The sequence below is a fragment of the Sciurus vulgaris genome, assembly GCF_902686455.1.
Source record: "Sciurus vulgaris genome assembly, chromosome: X".
In the NCBI taxonomy this organism is placed as follows: domain Eukaryota; kingdom Metazoa; phylum Chordata; class Mammalia; order Rodentia; family Sciuridae; genus Sciurus; species Sciurus vulgaris.
Window position 1 is genome coordinate 77,411,640 of NC_136471.1, and position 19,807 is coordinate 77,431,446.

The 19,807-nt window shown below is 38.4% G+C and overlaps 1 protein-coding gene across 3 annotated transcripts in view; it reads left to right on the plus strand.

Moving 5' to 3' along the window:
- The first annotated feature begins 670 nt into the window (after nt 1–670).
- Nucleotides 671–19,807, plus strand: part of HDAC8 (histone deacetylase 8) — a 218,745-nt gene continuing 199,608 nt past the window's right edge. For 2 of the 3 annotated variants that reach the window (XM_079125046.1, XM_079125047.1), the window contains exons 1-4: nt 671–1,118; nt 1,660–1,712; nt 4,772–4,902; nt 5,700–5,841. In XM_079125046.1, coding sequence (XP_078981172.1) covers nt 894–1,118; nt 1,660–1,712; nt 4,772–4,902; nt 5,700–5,841 — 551 coding nt within the window. In that variant the 5' untranslated portion in view covers nt 671–893. The remainder of the gene's footprint in view (nt 1,119–1,659; nt 1,713–4,771; nt 4,903–5,699; nt 5,842–19,807) is intronic. The other variant, XM_079125045.1, reaches the window with a different exon arrangement.

Here is a 19,807-nt window from a genome sequence, read left to right on the forward strand (position 1 = left end):
CGGATATTGGATGATCTCTGGGGTGTTAGTAGATCATTTCAGGTTTGTGTAAGAATTGAAGGCCCGAGTATTAGCTAGCTTGTGTCAGATCAGATTTAACTGCAGAAGTCAAAGGAGGCAGGAAAGAAGAGGTGCAATTTCTAAGCACCACTGAAAGCATCTTCTTGCATCCTTCCTATCACATGAATTTTCAAGGAGTACTTTTGGCATTATTGGTTGATTGGAATCTACCAAGCAATTTCCACATTACCAGCTAGTCTCTTGGGAAAGTGCTAACAGATTTGCCAGAATAAATTGTTGAAATTGTTAATCTTACACGGACAATTACAAAAAGCAATGAACTAAAATTGCTTCACAGAATTTACTATGTAAACTTTTCAAACCATTTATATCATTAATCCCCCACCCAAAAGCCTATCTTTAGAATAAGTGGTTGATGTAGCTGGGTGATGGTGGGCTCCAGGTGTCCACATTGTATCTCTTCAGATATATTTAAATGGCCATACTTGCAGATTGAAACAATTCATAGAGTCAAGGCTGCATTTTTTTTTTAACAGCTAAAACTCGAATACACGGCTCTTTTAGTAATTAGCCCCCGCTCTTCCGCTGCTCCAACCCCTGAAAACTACATCTCCCAGCATGCTCTGAAACTGGTCTGACCTCATCTCAAATGGCCCCGTAGGGCAACAAGGATGGTTAGTTTTGACAGTACTTATTTGTGCCATAAAAATCAATCCTATTTGACAACTATTTGGGCTTTTACATCTGCCAAACCTCATTTTTTGAACAGTGGTCACTAAACGAAGGGCTTCTGACCAGGGAGAGTCTATCCATTCCCTCAATTGGATGGGGAGCGGGGACGGTGTCTCCTGTGATCTCAAGAATAGGAGGGAATGTTGACCAGGGAGCACCGCTGCGGCCGATCAGAGGAGCAGGAACCAGAGCCCGGGCTGAGTCCGAAAAAAACCAGATCCGAACGGTGGCTCCGAAACGGTTGGAAGTGGAAGATGGAGGAGCCGGAGGACCCGGCAGACGGTGGGCAGTCACTACCCCCGGTTTACATCTACAGCCCGGAGTATGTCAGCATGTGCGACTCCCTGGCCAAGGTCCCCAAACGGGTAAGAGAGGTCGGAATGAAAGACTGTGGGTGTTTGGAGCGGAGGATAGGGGTCTGGACGGAAGGGCATTAGGAAGCAGAGGAGACGGAGCTGGGAAAAATCTTCAGAGATTTTGTGTCGGGTGCCTAAAGCTGTACCAAGAGGAAGTTCCTGTATGGTTTCTAAGAGCGCAGCGTGTCTCTGCGGGGCATCCAACACATACAAGTGGGGGTGGGGTGAGGGTCGGGGGAAGGGACAGAGGGGATGGAGTGTGAAATACAAGGGGATCCCTTAAGTCCTGGAAAAGAGGCTGGTGGAGAAAAGTATTCTGTCAGTTACATAAGGCCCGGTAGCTTCCGTCTTGGCGATTTGATACTTTGTATCTGTATTGTCTAAAGTGTATCGTGACTGAATTGTCTAAAGTGTATCATAACTGTTAAGTAACAAAAAGAAAGAGAGCTAAAGTAGTTACTTTCCGCAGGATGATGAAGTTGATGGGATTTCGCTAAATTAAACTTTTAAGACACTGTTTTATGCCCTTTTTTTATGCTGATATTTTTAGGCCAGTATGGTACATTCTCTGATTGAAGCATATGCACTGCATAAGCAAATGAGGTAAGTTGTCTTTCCCGAACATCCTCATCCCTGAAGCTGTGTGTTCATATCCCTTAATGTCCTGCTTCATGGGGGAGGGGGGGGGGGTAATTAGGTAGAAAAAATGTTGCTTTTTAAAGTGTGTGTGTGTGTGTGTGTGTGTGTGTATTCAGAGTGTGATTCCCCCTACAACCCTGGAAAAGTTCTTGAAGAATTGAGAAAATTTGAAAAAAAAAAAATGCTTGAAGTGGTTAAGACTCAGTACAAATAGGGCTTTATTGTTGAGTGTTATAGGTGCTTTATGGAGTTTGAAATGAGTACATTTGGCTACTAAAACATGTCTAATAGTAAAGGTTTTCAAGCTGGGTGTGGCAGCACAGGTTTTTACTCCCAATGGCTCAGAAGGCTGAAGCAGGAGGTTTGCAAGCTGATAGCCAGCCTGAGCAACTTTGAGATACTCTGTCTCAAGATTAAAAAAGAAAGAAAGAAAGAAAAGAAAAGAAAGGTTTGGAGATGTAGTTCAGTGGGAGAGTGCTCCTAGGTTCAATTCCCACTACTTCCAGAAAGAAAGAGAGACATAAGAAAAGATAAAGAAAAATGTGTTCAGCTGGAAGGTGTTCTGATTTTGGTTTGGTTTGGTTTAGTTTTTGTTTGTTTTTGTCTGTTTTATTTTTCCCTAAGCCAGATTTGAGGGTGTGGGTTCAACCTAAAACTTTTAGATATACCACTGCCACCATCAAACTTTAATGGGTAAACTTGGAGATAAAATGAAGACCCAACCAGAATTACTGAGACCAGGTCAGAATGCAGGAGAGAGCTAAAAGTTTCTTTGAAAAAAAATAAATAAATAAAATAAGCTTGATGTTTAGCGCCAGTTCTGTATTTGATGTCATTGTAATTTTAACCATTATGAACCTGCCACATGTAGGATTATTTATGACATTTTATGGTCAAATGGGTGTCTGTATACTATGCTTCATCTGTCTCCCAGAAGTTAGTGTGACAGGCTTTTAGTTTTAATCATTTCTTTTTTGGGGGAAGGGTATTAGAGATTGAACCCAGGACTGCTTTACCACCAAGCCATATCTCCAATCCTTTTTTTATTTTTACTTTGAGACAGAGTCTCACTAAGTTGCTTAGGGCCTCGCTAAGTTGCTGAGGCTAGCCTTAAACTTTCAATCCTCTTGCCTCAGCCTTCAATGTAAGTCATTGGATTACAGATGTATGCCACCATGCCTGACAAGAAAATTATTCCTTGCATACCTGTTTTAGGAATATTTTTCCACCATCATTAATGCATGTTTGGTAAATATAACTGTAGGCTTTTCATTAAAATTATTTAACATTTCAAAAATTATTTTATCATAAGCAAGATAACAAAGCAAAGCTAATTTCCTTTTAAGTAGGGAGGCTTCCAGTAAGTAGTTTTAAACTTTAATATTTAACACAATACATTGGAGGAGTGCGTTAAGAGGGAGCTATCAGGAATGAAAAACATGATCAAAGAAATTATGAAATTTTTGTTTTAATGGGCAAATTTTTCATCTCTGATAGTATAGACATGTTCTTGAAGAAGAAGGAAGATATCCTTGGAATTTGGCTGTATATTTAATTTTTTTAAAAATATTTTGTTTTAGTTATAGGTAGACACAATACCTTTATTTTATTTTTATGTGGTGCTGAGGATTGAACCCAGGGCCTCACACATGCTAGGCAAGTGCTTTACCACTGAACCACAACCCCAGCCCTGTATATTTAATTTTTAGAAAGACCACAGGATTTCTCCTGGCCATATTTGGTTATACTAGTAGCTTATACAGTTATCTGAATTCATGATAAACTCATGGCACTGTTCCCATTCAGGAAACATAAAAAGCCATGACACCCTCTCTGTGAGTTAGGTCACTGCTCCTTTAACTTGAAAGTTCACATGAGTCACATCATCATGTTATTAAAAAATCATCTTGTTAAAATATAAATTCTGATTCACTAGGTCTGGGGTGAGACCGAAGTTCTGTATTTCTCACAAACCCCCAAGGCCATTGATGCTGTTGGTTCACAGAGTACCCTTTTGGTAGCAAGGGCTAGAGAATTTAGCAGCAAGTAGGATCATGAAGAGAAACTGTGAAATGGACAGCTAGTGATTACAGGTGGTAAATCTTATTGTCAGACTGGCTTCCATTATTCTCTCATTCACTCCTCTTTGTCACTTCCTGTGAGGAGTAGGTTGAGAGGTTTTGCGTGAATCCTAATTCCTCCCATTTTACCCCTTTTTCTCTCAGAGACAGATATGAGGGACCTAGTGTAGAAAAAAATTTATTTTGAGTTCCCTATTTTTATCCCATAATATTTATGAGTTGTCAACAAAGAATTTTTGCATGTTTTCATCTCCATATAAACTCTGTAAGGCTCCCTTTTTCACAAATGAGGAAACTGAGGTATGGAACCAAAACTTATCTAAGGCTATAGAACTAATAAGTCAGAGTTAGAACATGAACCCAGTTCTCAGAGTCCGAATTCAAAATGCATGATAATCTAGTTGCATATTAAAATAAAGATATATGGCTGGTGGTATAGCTCAGTGGTAGAGCATATGCTTAGTATATACAGGACCATGGGTTCCATTCCTAGCACCAAAAACAATATAAATAAATAAAATAAAGCTCTGGTTGAGGGGGAGTATATAGCTCAATTAGCAACTGATTCGAATAAAAAATATCTCTGCCAACTGGTTTTACATGAAAGTTGTAACTCACAGAGTAAAGTTTTATCCCTGATTATTTCTTAACTTAAATATTTGTTTAATTTAAATAACTTATTTCCTTATTTTTACCTGCATATAAATTTAAGGGGGAAAATCTGTCTTCTTGCCCCTTGTTGATGGAGTCATCACTGCAGAGGTGAGGAAGTGAAGACTGTACAGTGCAGTGGAGGAGCATAATGTATTTATTACTTCAGCCCACTGGAACCAGAAGCTGGGAGTTGTACTTTCTGCTTAGACTGCTGGCTCCTGTTTCCAGGTTTTGTCATACTCTGGGTCTGACTCATTCACCTCTCTTTGTTCTTTCTGTTATTATTAGGATAGTGAAACCCAAAGTGGCCTCCATGGAGGATATGGCCACCTTCCACACAGATGCCTATCTGCAGCATCTCCAGAAAGTTAGCCAAGAAGGAGATGAGGATCATCCGGACTCCATAGAATATGGGCTAGGTAAAGTCCCTGTCAGGCAATGATGAGAGATTTACAGCCTCCATCTGTAGATTTTACTACTTAATTTTTAATTTACTTAATGGTTGCTAATACTTTTTAAATTAAGAAATAATGTAACTGCCTTTTTTTTCCAGTTCTGGGTATCAGATTCAGGGCCTCCGACATGCTAGGCAAGTGATCTACCACTTAGCTCCACACCCAACCCCAGCTGACTATTTTATTCTTTTGGTTTAGCCCACATAAAACTCACTAACCATGCAAACCACACAAGTTGAACAAAACTGATGGATCACTTGGAGGAGAAACCTTTCAGTTACTGTGGCCCTACTGGCAATACTCAAATCTAGTCTGTCTGTACGTTAATTGATTTAGTTGCCCTGTAACCTTATATTTTGAGTACAAACTGAAGTTCTGGCTAAGTTTTCTACCCTATCCCTCAGTAGATAGATGTATTTTAAAAAGCTGTAAGTAGTCAATGGAATAATCTAGAGAAACAGCATGGGTTAGTTACACACTGAATTGGGGATCAAGAGACCTGAGTTCTAGGCCTGGTTCTGTGTAACCAGAAGCTCTTGGATCTCGGATCTTGGTTTCACCATGTGTAAGATGTGACTAGTTCATTGACGGTTTATCCTTTCTAGCTCTAACATCTAAAGCTCTTTTCTCCCCAATATTGGAAATGCTGTCTGAATTGGAGCTACTGTTAGCACAGTAGCTTTTTAGAAGAATGTTGTTTTACCTATTCCCCCTCTTTCTCCATTTCATCTTTAATTAATTCTTCTCATTTTTGCCCTCAGGTTATGACTGTCCAGCCACTGAAGGGATATTTGACTATGCAGCAGCTGTAGGAGGGGCTACAATCACAGCTGCCCAGTGCCTGATTGACGGGATGTGCAAAGTGGCCATTAACTGGTCTGGAGGATGGCATCATGCAAAGAAGTAAGGAAATGACCATTATGCTCTCTGACACTTTTCTTGAGTCAATTTCTCAGTTATGTAAGCTCTTTTGATTATCATATTGACATTAACTGAGAAACATGTATATCTAGTACTTCACAAGGAACTCTGAACAGATGCAAGTGAAAAAGAAGATGACCTAATGCAATGGAAAGCACACTTATCAAAAGTCAGGTCACCTGGACTCTACACCTAGTTTTTCTGCTACCTTGGCTGACTTAGTGGGACAAATTAACCTCACCTAGGCCTCAGTTTCTTCATCAATAAAACAGGCAGGGCAAAGGATATAATTGCACAGTCTCTAAATTCCTTTTCAGCTTTCTGGAAATTCCACTGTGTCAAGAGTCTTATACTCTAGAAAAAAAATAACAAAATTACGATAATCAGAGAACATCAGCAATTATGGTACTACTGAAAAATATATATGAGCCAAAGAGACTTAGCAGGAGAAAATCATGGAGGTCTTGGGAGAGATTCATTTTAGAGCCAATTCTTTATAGAAGTGGCATATAGATTTTTGCATAGGTAAAGAATTGATGAGAACAGATTTAGAACAAAGGACTGAAGAACCCAGAAGGAGGCTTATGGTTTCCATCTCTAAAGAAAGAGTCAATGTACAGTTAGATGTTTCTCTGAGGAGAACGGGCTTGTGAAATGACTTTTCTTATGTACTGCTTGGAAAAGTCCTTTTGGGGTTTTGTGTTAGCAAGTTAGATAGTGATACTGTGTCTGATGAGAACTGCTGAATCTTTGGCATTTTGTGTCTTGTTTGCTTTATCAGTGGTATGTAGTACACTTTGGGAGAGGACTTTTAAAGCTGAATGTATCAATCTGCTGAGTAGTTACTGCCAATGTATCATTCACAAATCAGTTGTTCATGCAACCAACCATGGCCTTGTTACTTTTAGGTACTCTTGAGTCAAAAGCAAACAGCATTTGATTTTCCAGAATAAAACATGGCACGATTTTAGCATATGCTGGTTAGGATAATAATATGCTATTAATTTTATCAAATTGACAGATTTTATGTCAAAGGAAGACCTTGAAAAAGTTTGCTACTAGAATCTACTACTGAGGCAAAAGGGAGCACTGATGCTTAATAATGAATTTTACATGGTCTTAAAAATAAAGAAAAACAGCCTCCATTTTTTAGCTTTATTTATTTATTTATTTATTTATTTTAAGTTCAAAATAAAGATGATGATCCCTAGGAGAAAAAAAATGACTGTCTCTCCTTCATGTTGCACAATGAAAGGAGAAACCCAAGTTTCTCTGAATTAAGGACTTTAATGTCCTCTTGGACTTAGTAAATGGGAAATAAGAGTGGTGTGGTATCATAGAAAATACATGCATCTCAAAGTTAGATCTAGTTTCTCATGTATTTAAATTCATCACAGAAGGCCTCCTAGGACCTGGGTCAGTTTGCGGTAGAGTCTCAAACACCTGCCACTTCTGACTACTGTTTTGCTGCCAAATGATACACACTTTCTTGAGCCACTCGTGTCTGTCTGAGCTGTGTGCACGTGTGAGCGTACCTACATATCATTATCTTAACTGTTTCAGGCGTCTTCTGACCGGTCCTTTCAGCTGATCCTGCCTGGAAACACATGCCTGCAATGAATATAAATTACTGAGTTTCTAGGGATTGCCTCAGTTCAGGTCTGAATTCCAGGGTGTTCTTGACACCTCTAGAACATCTCTGAAGATGGACTACAGGCCAACAAGCTTATATTTAACCAGCACTTCCCTATTATAATCACAGTATTTGTTTAAACCTCCTCATCCTCAAATACAGGTACAGATCCAAATATATGCCATTTATTCATTGAATAAGCATTGATTAAAATCTTAACTATATTTCAAACATATGTTTATCATTGCTAATAAACATATATGTAGAAACTGAAGCAAGGTATATTTTTCCCGTACCAAATTTGAAAAAAAAATCCAAAACTTCATAACAAAAATATCCAGATGCTAGCAGGATTACAAGGAAAGTGGCCCATCCCTTTGGGAAACTTTGAAAGTGTTAAGAGCAGAAAAAAATGTTTTTAACTGTTGACCTAGTAACAAGATTCTTGGTAATATGTTCTAAAGAAATAAACAATCCTGCCCTCAAGAAATTCATATTTTAGGGATAAGACAGCAAACAATTTCATTTGAAAACTGATTTTCAAAGAAAATTCTATAAAAGGAGAGTAATAAAGAATGAATGCTAGCAGATATTAAACATACAAAACTAAAATAATGAAAACACTCATATTTAGACAGGTAATATATGAGTTTATTATAAAAGATGCATTGCAAGTGAATGAGAATAGAAAGGATTGTTCATAAATAATATTGTGACAGCTTGAAGAATTTATACTGTCATCCCCATAATAAACTAAAATAAGTGGCAGTTGGATTGAAGAGTTAAATATAAAAAAGCAAATTACAAAAACTGGAATGAATGAATATTTATCAAGCTTCTAACAGGGACTAGTTTTCTATGCTTAGGAAGTAATAGAAAATATTCTCAAAGGAAAAGATCCAATCTGAATGTATAAAATTTTAAAACCAATATTACTTTTTAAAGTTTTTGAACTATTTTAAAAATAAAATCTAAATGACCAAAAAAGCCTCTGTGACATAAATATGACAAAGTTGCGGGTTTATATTATCTAAGGCCTTCAACACAGTATAATGTATAAGAAAACATATGAACAAAGAACATGAATAGACAATTTACAGAGGAAAACATGGGAAAATATTCATCACTACTAATCAAAGAAATGCACATTAAAACAACTAGGTAAGCCTCTTTTTACGTCTGACTTTAACAGAAACAAAAAAGACAGTATTCAGTTTTCTGGTTGAGTATGGTCAACCTCTTAAGAAAGCATTTGGTAGCCAACATGTATTAATGTCCTTTGATCTAATAATCCTACTTCTGGGAATATTTCCAAAGTAAATAATTCAAAATATGGAAAAATATTTTCATGTAGTATACCTTATAAAAATTTTTAAATAGAAATAACATTGGGCTGGGGTTGTAGCTCAGTGGTAGAGTGTTTGCCTAGAATGTGTGAGGCCCTGGGTTTGATTCTCAGCACCACATATAAATGAATAAAATAAATGTTCATGAGCAACATAAAGCAATTTTTAAAAAATGAAATAACATTATAATGTCTATCAATAAGGGAAATGAATCTACTCCATAGAATATTTTTTGTTTTATTTTTATGTGTGTGTGCATATGGGTACTGGGGATTGAACCTAGGGTCCTGTGTATGCTAAGCACACACTACCTCTGAGGTACACCCCCAGCCCTATACTGTTGTTTTTAATGATGATTATAAAGATGATAGGGCATTTCAGAGAAATATTTGATGTGTGTTAATAAAAAAATAGGTCTTAAAATTGTGTTTACGTTGAAGTTATTACTTTGTAAAACACACACATATGAGAAAAATCACTGTGAGTGATGATGATTATCTTATGATGGCAGAAATTTTCATGATTTAAAAATTTTTTCTCTATTTTCAAAACTTATACAATATTATGTTTGCAACTAAAATTTTAGCAAAATAAGGAGACAAAAATAGTTATAGAAAATATAATGAAAGATTAAAAATATTTAATTAGTTTAACACTAATATTTAGGCTAAATGCACAAAAGACATGGACAATTCCCAATAGAGGAGACAATCAATGAGTAGGAAAAATATTTTACATTATAAATGCTTTGAGAAATTAAAACAATATTCTTTTCTACCAAATTTGAGATGGCTCTTGGTAATCTATGCTAAGGAAATGAACCAGTCCAAAATATGGCAAATGTGTACCTGAAGATGATACTTTCTCACCTATAATAGCCAACAAAAGGGTGATGGACAGAAGATAAGCATTCAACAATAGTGGAATGATTGCATAGAATATACTGTAACATATTCACTTGATGGGATATTTTATAACTATTAAAAATAATGGTTAGGATAACTGCATAACTAGAAAAATGCCCATCTTATAAAGTTGGTTTTAGTTTTAAAGGGCAGGTGGCTACATCATATTTTCACTCAGATCAGACTCTCGTAAAAATATACACATATGAAAAATTTTAGAAGGAAATACAACAAAAGAATAACAATGGCTTTGTGAAGATGGTGATAATAGAGATTATAAAATATGAAATATATGTTTTGTATATTTACACATATACTCCATATTTTTCCACTTCCTATATTTTCTCCAATGTGATTATATTACTTTTATGAATAAAACTTTTTATGATATAAACTCTTATGTCAATACAGGAAACACTGAAAACACAGTGTCATGAGCATATACTAGCATCATATACAAGGTAGTGTATACGAGGAGTAAGACTTTGCTTTCCTATCAGTGGAGATGGAGAAATGCAAGCAAAGGAAATGATGACAGCAAGAAAGTAAAAGACATTTGGAGAACCACAATTTGTGGAATGTGGTCAGAATGTGAGGGCAAATAAAGTAAAACCAGATTACAAAGGTTTTATAAGATTTGGACATTTTTGGGGGTTGGAAGGGATTTACTGAAGATTTTTAGGAAGGGATGCAATGTGCTAATTATTTTGGAGGAAAGTGAGACTGGAGATAAAAGAGACTATTGCAGTCATTCATTTAACAAACATTTATTAAACTCCTGCTGTATTTCAGGTGCTAAGGAAACAAAGAGGTATGTAGAAAGTTATTATTTGAGGGCAGTTGGTACCAGATAAAATGTCACTTGTAGAATTCATTTAAAAATTGAACCAAGATTTTGAAGTAAATAGTAAAAGTGGCAGGGTTTGTTTGAGATGCCAGTTTGAATAACTAAACTATAAACTATGTTCTTTAATCTCATTTCATAAAATTGAGTACTTTGTACAACTATGTGCTAATCGTTACAACAGACAGTATATCAAAGATTGATTTTTTTTTGTTTGAGGCCTAATTTTTCAAACAGAATTGCATATTTCAAGATGTTATGTTTTATTTCCTGAGAAACTTTTGCAGACTGATCATTCAGAGGGTTGATTTTGCCAAAACATAAGAATTTCTTCAGTTTTCCTGAGGGCTTCTCTTTAATCAACTTGGTATTCAAATCATTGTCTTTTGAACCACTTTTGAAATCATTACTCATATTTATTTTTCTCCTCTTTAATTATGAACTTATATACCAGATCCTTGCTGTAAGTTTTATGTGCATACTTCATGAAAACCTGCATCTTTTATATAAGATTTGCAATTTCACTTTGTGACAAATTACATTGAATTGCTAGCTAATGTATCTGACAATCCATATAAGACAAAATGAACAGGTGGATGGGGCTAGGTGCTAGCATTTAAAGGAGTGGGTTGTTTGAGCTGAGACTGATATAGTCAATTCATTGGCAAATACTTTCATATTGGAAGAACTTTTGTATCTGTAGGTAACCTTAAAAACTTGGTATTGCTAGGACAAAGAATAAATGCTCAATAATGAGAACTTCCTCTATCAGCAAAGGTTTAGTGCAGCATTTTTTACACCAACGGCTGTGGCTCATTAATGGTGCATTATATCAGCTTGTTGTGCTACAGTCATCATTTTTTGATATGAACATGGGTTGCAGAATGAAGTGGTGTGTATTTGTGTGTACTGAGTCACAGTGTAAAATATCAAGCCTTGGTAGAGTACAATGACTGTAAACTTTGAAGACCCAGATGTGAATCCAGACTCTACCAATTAACTAGTTATCTGTGTAGCATCAGGGTTGTTTCAAGAACAGCATATGCAGAAGCACAGATTTATGAAGACTGGGGGGTACTTCCAAGTCTGTCAGTAAAGCTGGAATCACAGGCTTCTATAGGCAAGTGGCCAGAGGTAAGGTTGGAGAGGGATGAAGAGTTCTTATATACCAAGCTATTAACTCAAACTTGATCGTTTATATCAGTAGTTCTTAAACTTCTTTGGTCATGGACCCCTCCAAATATCTGATAAAACCTGTTTACATCTTCCCTAGAAAATGTACATATACAAAGTTTTTCCTTATAGTTTCAGAAAGTCTAAAATTTTACCAAAGACCATGTATGGATCCCAGGTTAAGAACCTTGGCTTTAGACAGTGAGGAGTCACTGAAGGAATTTTTGGTTGGGAGGAAGTAATGCTGTCAGATTTGCATTTCAGAAACATGATTCTAGCAATAGCTAATAAATCAGGAAGAGAGACTATTGATAAAGAAATCTGTTAGGACCTTGCTGTGTTAATCTACCCAAGAACAGATGGAAACAATAGTGATGAGCACAAAAGAGGGAAAAAATCTCAGGAGTCTGTTAGTAGATTGAACAGATAGGAATGGTGAACAATTAGACATACATGATAAGGTAGAAGTGCCTAGACCTAATGTGTAGATTGAGTCAATCATGTTACCATTAACCAAGAAGATAGGGGGTGAGGATTGATGTGTTTATGCAACATTGCATTGAAGGTGTCTGTTAGAGAGCTGGTAATAGGTTCCATCCCAGGGCATCTCCACCTTACATATGCATGTGAAATTTCTGGAGACCTTGTTAAAATGCAGATTTAGGAGCTATGAGGCAGAACCCGGGAATCTGCATTAATAATAAGTTCCCTGGTGATACTACCCACTGCCAGCCTGTAGACTATAGTTGGAACAACAAGAGGCTGGAGCTCAGGAGAATCTTCACTGAAAACACAGAATTGGGAGTCAATAGCACTATAGGTGGCTATTAAGTAAATAGACCAAATCACCTAGGAAAACTGTTTAGAATAATAAGGGAAATGATCAGATAGTGAGCCTTGTGGAATGCCAATGTTTAATGGACAGTTGAAGGCTGGGAGTATAACTTGGTGTAGAGCATGTACTTAGCATGTGTAAGGCCCTAGGTTCCAACCCCAGCAACATACAAATTTATAAAGGGCAGGTAGTAAAAGAAATCCTACAAAGAATCTTGAGAAGGATGATCAGAGAGATAGGAAGAGACCCAGCAAAGACTTTTATCACAGAAACAGAGGGTGAATCTCAAGAAGACATTTGAATGAGTGACACTGTACAACATTTATTCTCAATAGGGGAGATGTTACCCCCAAGGGAGCAAAAACTAATTGTTGAGGGTGAAACCACTTCGATGTTACAGTGGTTTATGGACCTCCAAAGGACCACAGTAGGTAAACAGATATACATAATATCTGTGATGTTAAAATTTCCTGGTGGGAGATTTGGCTAGGAAAAGCTGTCTCAAAAGACTCCTTGGGACTGGGCACAGTGGCATGCACCTTTAATCCCCCCAACTGGGGAGACTGAGGCAGAAAGATCACAAGGTAAGCTGAAAAGTAAAACAAAGAGGGTTAGCCAGATGATCAAAATAGGAAGGGGTCATAGAATTCGAAGAGTACAAAAATGTTTAAAAAAGGAAAACAACTCTCAGCAATGGCATGTGCTATGAAGGGCCCAATCTAGATAGGTACTAAAGTGTCAGTCATTTTGTCAAATAAGGTGGTCATGAATGACCTTGATCAGGAACTTTTTGGAGAGTAATGAGTTCACCCCAAAGGTTTGAGTAAGAAAGAAAGAAAGAGGAGGGGAGTAGCCAAGGGAAAGTAAAAGTTTGGTGGTTTGTTTTATTTTAAGACATTAAGAACATTTATAGGCAGAAAGGGAAATACCAAAAATATGAGAAGGATAAACAATGGAGCTAAGTCTCAGAGCTGGCAAGAGAGACCAGGGTGAGTAGCTATCAGAGAAGAACCACCTCTTGTAAAGCCAGAGCAAAAGAAGTCAAGGATGGGTGTGACAGGAGTGTGGGAGTGGCTGCCAGCAACATAGTAGAATGTCTGGCTGATGGCCTCTATTTCTCTGTGAAATAACTTGCCTTTTCATGTCACTTGTTCACAGACCTCTTTGGATCCTTGGATTTTGCCTTTTGTAGTCATTCTCTTAGAAAGTCATCTTGTCCTCATCCAGATTCTCTTAAATAGAACTCACCTTATCCATGTAAACTCCTGCCAGGAGATTATTAAAACCCAGCACAGGACAGTGACTCCCAACCTTCAGAATCTGTCTAGATGATATCTTGTTTGGTCATCCTTCTACCAATCATTTCCAGTGTCCCTTATCCTGTTTGGTTCTGCATCTCAACTCCCAATATATCCCTGTATCTCCTTCTGACAATATAAGTAAGACCTATATTTCTAGCTCAGTTATATCCCTCTTCCTCCCAGAATTCTGTTATTTACCCTCTTGTTCCAAGACATTGCAGCCTTTCTTCTGGCAGCATGGAATCTTTGCCAGTTAGACTCCCTTTCCCGCATCTCTGCCAGAAAAGGGAGAGAATGTAGTCCTGGAATGTGGTTGGTTTCTGGGACATCCACCTGGGGGCAGTGAATGATAGAGTCATAAGGCTCTATATTCTGTCTTGGCAAGTTCTACAAGAAAAATGTAGAATGAGACCTTCAGCTCTTGGTTACTTAACCACTTGGCAGTTAGGACCAAAGCTACTGGATCTGTAGTCCTAAGAGCTTTACCACTTATGCATCAGGTGAAGTGTGAATGGAAGTGAACTGTATTAGAGTTCCAATTCCCCAAAGAGCTCTATGCACAGTATAACTCAAGTGGTCAGACCTCCTCCTGTTCCCATTCCACCCTAGTTTCAGCCTTTTCAGATAGATATGCATGGAAAGGAGGCCTGGATTCCAAGTCAGCTACATCACCTCACCATCAATGATGATCCTGCCTTCATCCATGGAGAGCATGTCCCCATCACTTGCTGCTCATACACATTCCATGCTGGCACTTGCAGAATAGGAACATCACCAGATGGAATCAACAGGCCATTATTATAGTAGCCCAGATCATTCTGGTAATCCTTTCCATCAAAAAACTGTCCAGCTGACCACCAGAATCAGACAAGACATGCATTGTCCCTATGGTACCCCATCCCCAGTCTCCAGGAAGTGAGATGAGTTCCTCTTGTTCTTATAGAAATGGGAAGATACTATATCACAGGTTCAGTGTCATACAGGAACCCCAATTCCATTTATTACTAACTCCATCAATTATGGTTTCTCTGTGCCTTAGTGTCCTCATTTACAAATTGGAGATAAGAATAGTACCTAACTTACATAGTTATAAGGATTAAATGTGATAATTGCACTAAAGAGCTTAGCTAAGAGTCTGGCATATAGTAAGTGTTTGCTAAAAGTCACTTACTATGTCCAAACTGATTTATACTCAGAGGGTCCTAGATAATCTCTCAGATAAGGCCCTGGTCCAACAGGTCTAACTCCCTGTCCAGATGAAGTCAGGCCTTGTATTGCCACCCACAACACTCACACTTCCCCTTTGTCCATATGCCACTTCTGGTTGAGAGCAGACTACTCACCATTGCCCTTAAAATTCACATCTTTTACTTTGTCAGCTTTTCTGCCAGCATCTTAGTATGTCCTACTATACCCTCTAATATTACAGAGAATTCCATCTCTAGGCCAAGCCCCTGTTCAGCTGACCCCTCACACTCATAACCATAAGGCAAATACAAACACTGTCTGAGACTGAGGGACTTCTCTAATTGACAAGGGTGATTGACAAGTGATTGACTTTGTGGTACCCCTGAGTACCCAGGGCTTGTCCTACCATCAAAGGAGTAGATGCTCTCTGAGTCTAAATCAAGACCTATATAGCAAAGCTTTCAGACAGCATCTTGGAGCAAGTTTTATCAGATCCTCCATCTCCTCACATTGGCCATGAGACTTTCTAAAAATAAAATGCAGGGAGTTCTTCCTTATCAAGAGTATCTCATCCTTACTGTAGTGGTTATCCAAATTCCTTTCCATTGATCAAGAACCTCCAAAAACAATTCCATACAGCTCTGGCCTTCCCAGAGCTTGCCTTAGGGGTACCTACAACCTTATGTAGATCAAGAAATGAATGGAAAATTCCTATACAGCATTCCTGCCTTCCTCTAGTGAATGAGATCTTGATTCCCCCCCACCAGAAGGTGAAATTACCTGGGAAATATTTTGATAAATTTAAATGCTGTAATGATAGATTCTCTGGGCTAGATGGTAATGAAGTGAGTACAATAGCACCATCTCTAGGCCAAGCCCCAAAATATGAAAATGGTGCATCTGGACTATATTCTGTTCTGCCAGAGTTTACATAGTGCTGGATAAGTCATGAAGCTTTCTGAAATGAAGTCCCCTAGGATGATTTAAGTTGTCTGCAGTCATCTACCACCTCTGCATCTTCACTACCCCAATGTCCATTCTTCTTAAGAGGAAGGAATTTGGCTCCCAGACACAAAAATGACCTTCTAGTAGGTTAGGGCCTTGTTTACCTTTACCCCAGCTCTGGCCTGTACCCTTGAATAATGTTATCACCTTGCAAATGTAGGATGGGGGTGGGAGTGTTGTCCTGTTGCAGGAAGACCTGGGCACTTTGATCACTGTCCTTGCACCACTTCCCCGGGAAGTTGGTCCTAATCAAGGTCAATTACCCCAAAAGGGAATGAGCATTCTTAGTGATCAAGGCCACTTTTAAGATAGTGAGATACTTCCTTTAAGAGGGATAGGCAGCTTGTGATCATAAGCTCAAACCATTATAGCCCGGAGCAGCCTGGGAAGACTTGCAGAACTCCGAATATCAAGGTGGGAGTAGAAATGGTAGCAGTCTGGGAATGTTACAACCATTTACCCCTAGCCACAGCATGGAAAGCAGGCAGATATAGTAGAACATAAAGATCCAAGTCCATCATGGGGCAGCCCAGAGGCTTATGTTTGGAGATGGCCCATGCTATTAGAATTGGGAGATACCTGTGCCCATGGGCACCATTCCAACAGGCCAACACATCCTTTTCAAACTTTGCATGTAATCTGATGGAGCATGTTTCAAAATGTGGTGCAGACCACCTGCATGTTAATCCTAAAGTGAAGATTTCTAAATCAGACCATCTAGGGATATAACCTAAGCATATTTATTTCTAACTCATGCCTCCCAGAGTGATTCCAATGCACAGCTAGTTTGAGCTCCTTGTCTAGGGGTCTTCTATTTGCTCCACATCTGACCTAACTTCTGATGTCCCTCTATGATTCATACAGTTGAGGCAAAGACAGTCCAAGAAAACCTTCAGGACCGTGGGATATTGTCCCAATGAACTTCCTTGCAGATTTTTTGTCCTCCCACATCTATAACACCTTCAAACTGGTGATGGATTCCTCTTACCTGTTAGCCCAGTTCATACCAGCGACTGCTGCCTTCTTCATCTAGAAGATTTAACACTTTTAAAAGTACCACAACCATCTACTCTGTAGCCATAGCCACATAGATTAGCCAGGTATGGGGTGGGGGCAGTGCTATTTCTGCTTCAACATATGACATGACTAGTTAGACTCCTCAGGATTCATTTATAACAACTTGCTGCATCACTCCTCCCATACCTCACCCCTTTGTGATCCATCATTTCCAGACCACTATTGCACCAGCTACTTGCTGGAACCATCAACACCCCAGAATCTGTTCAATACTTGGGCCACCCAAGTCCGTACTACCCAGGGGCACATCCAGTTCGCTTTCATCATATAACAGCATAGGGGTTAAGAATGAGGACTCTGAAGCCACACTGCCTGGGTTTGAATAGCACTGTCACTTTCTAACTATGTGACCTTAAACAATTTACTTAAACTTTATTTTTCTTAATTCATCCCCTAAAAAATGGGGGATAATAATACTACCTACCTCATAAAGCAGTTGTGAGTATTAAAAGAACTAATAATGAACTAAACACATAGAATAGTACCTGGCACATACTAAGCACCAAAAGTGTTTGCTGTTAAGTTGTATATTATTTACAACTGGATTATTCAGGTATGTGACACCAGTTAGATTGCCATTTGGCCCAGATCCATTTGCTCAGACCAAAAATTGGAGGAGTCTTACCTAAAAACCTTTGAAGTGAAATTCAGCTATCCACCCACAGACATCCTACCTCAGAAGCTCCTTGAACTTCATGCCCTTCTTCCTCCACAATCACTCATTCAATCTTTCACTGCCCCCTGGCATACTTCAGCTACATTGTACCCTGCAGTTAGCCCCAGTAACTTAAGACTGACAAACCATTTACTTCTTAAAAGAGGTGCTGGATTTCCAGAAACATGTGGTTGTCTTGTTGTCTGATTCCCTGGCAAAGTTATTCACCAAGAGCGAGTTTGGTGGACCACCCAAGGGGACATTGATTTTGTAATCCTTTTAGAGGTATACTTACCCTCCTTAACCTCAGCATTGTCTCCTAGACATAATTCCAATGTTCACTTTCGAGTCCAGAGGACTGGGAGTGAATTATATTCTTTAATCCCTGCCCTCCCTCTTCACTCCAGAGCAACTGGACTACTAAGGTCATTCTCACTAGTAAAGGAAAAATATCAGAATACTATACCCAAGGAATAAGAAAAAGATCATGAAAGTATAAACAAAGGTAGTGACAGCAGATGTAGATAAAGGAAAAATAACATGGAAGAGTGATCTGGGACGTATCATTGACAGAATTTAGTGATTAATTGGTTATGGAGAGTAAAGAGAAGGGAAATGTCAAAAATACAGTTTCTTGCCTACACAGGTAGAAAATATTTCCAGCTAAGATGGGATATGACACAAAACATATAGAATCAGGTACAGTGGCACATGCCTGTAATACCAGTGACTCTAGAGGCTAAGGCAGGAGGATTGCAAGTATAAGGCCAGGCTCAGCAACTTAGTGAAAGCCTGTCCCCCCCCCCCCAAAAAAATAAAAAATAAAAAGGTCTAAAGATGTAGCTCTATGGTAAAGTGCCCCTGGGTTCAATCCTTGGCACATAAAATGTTATATATATACTAAAGGATTTGAGAGAAATCCAAGTGGGTAAATGAATAGAAAGGTATGAGAAAGTGTTAAAAAGTAGATTGGTTGGTGGGTGTCTCACTGACATCTTGAACTTGATATGTCCTTAACCAAAGAACCCTATTCTTCTAATTGATTAAGCCAAACATATTGGTATCATCTTTGACACTTTTCATTCATGTCTCACATTTAATCCGTTTTAAAACTCTATTAATTCCATCTTCAAAATATATCCATAATCTGTCATACCTCACTGACTCCAGCACCACAACTCTAGTCTGAGACACTAGCATCTCTCTCTCAGATTATCGCTCCAGCCTCCAAGCTACTGTTCTTGTTTCCAGCCTTGCCTCTCTTTGGTCCATTCTCCACTCAGTTGTCAGTGATTCTTTTAAAACGAATTAGAGCCCATCACTCTCCTGCTTACAACACTGCCTTTGCTTCCTGCTTCACTTAGAGTAAAAGCCAAGGCCCTGCCCAATATCCCCTTTTCTCCTCTCCCCAAGTAAAAGTATTACTCTCTTCATTTCCTCACTCTTCTCTAGCCACTGGACTCCTTTTGTGCCTTGAACATACCAGGTAGTTTCCCACCTCTAGGCCTATGCCCTGGCTATTCCCACTGTTTGGAATGTTTTTCTCCTCCAGAGAATTCCCTTCACCTCCTTCAAGTCTTCGTTAAAATAACACTTTCTCAGTGAAATCTTCTCTGACCACATTTTAAAATTTAGCTCCCAAATAGGATCCCATTGCCATTTCAGTTTTACTGTTCTCCATATCATTGACAATCTGAGAAATTACTGAATTTACTTGTCAATTATATTCATTTTCTGTCTTACCCCACACACATACATACATACTCAAACATAAACTTCATAGAGGTAGGAATTTTTGTCTGTTTTGTTCATTCTTATAGCTTCACTGCCAATAACTTTACCTGGCACATACTAAACCTTCAAAAAAAAGTGGGGGGTGAACAAGTGTGAAAGTTGTTGGAATGGATGGGCAGGAGACGTAAGAGTTAAACATTCCAACCATTTTGTGGTTACCAGTTAACTTCCTGAATGTCAAAAATATTGGGG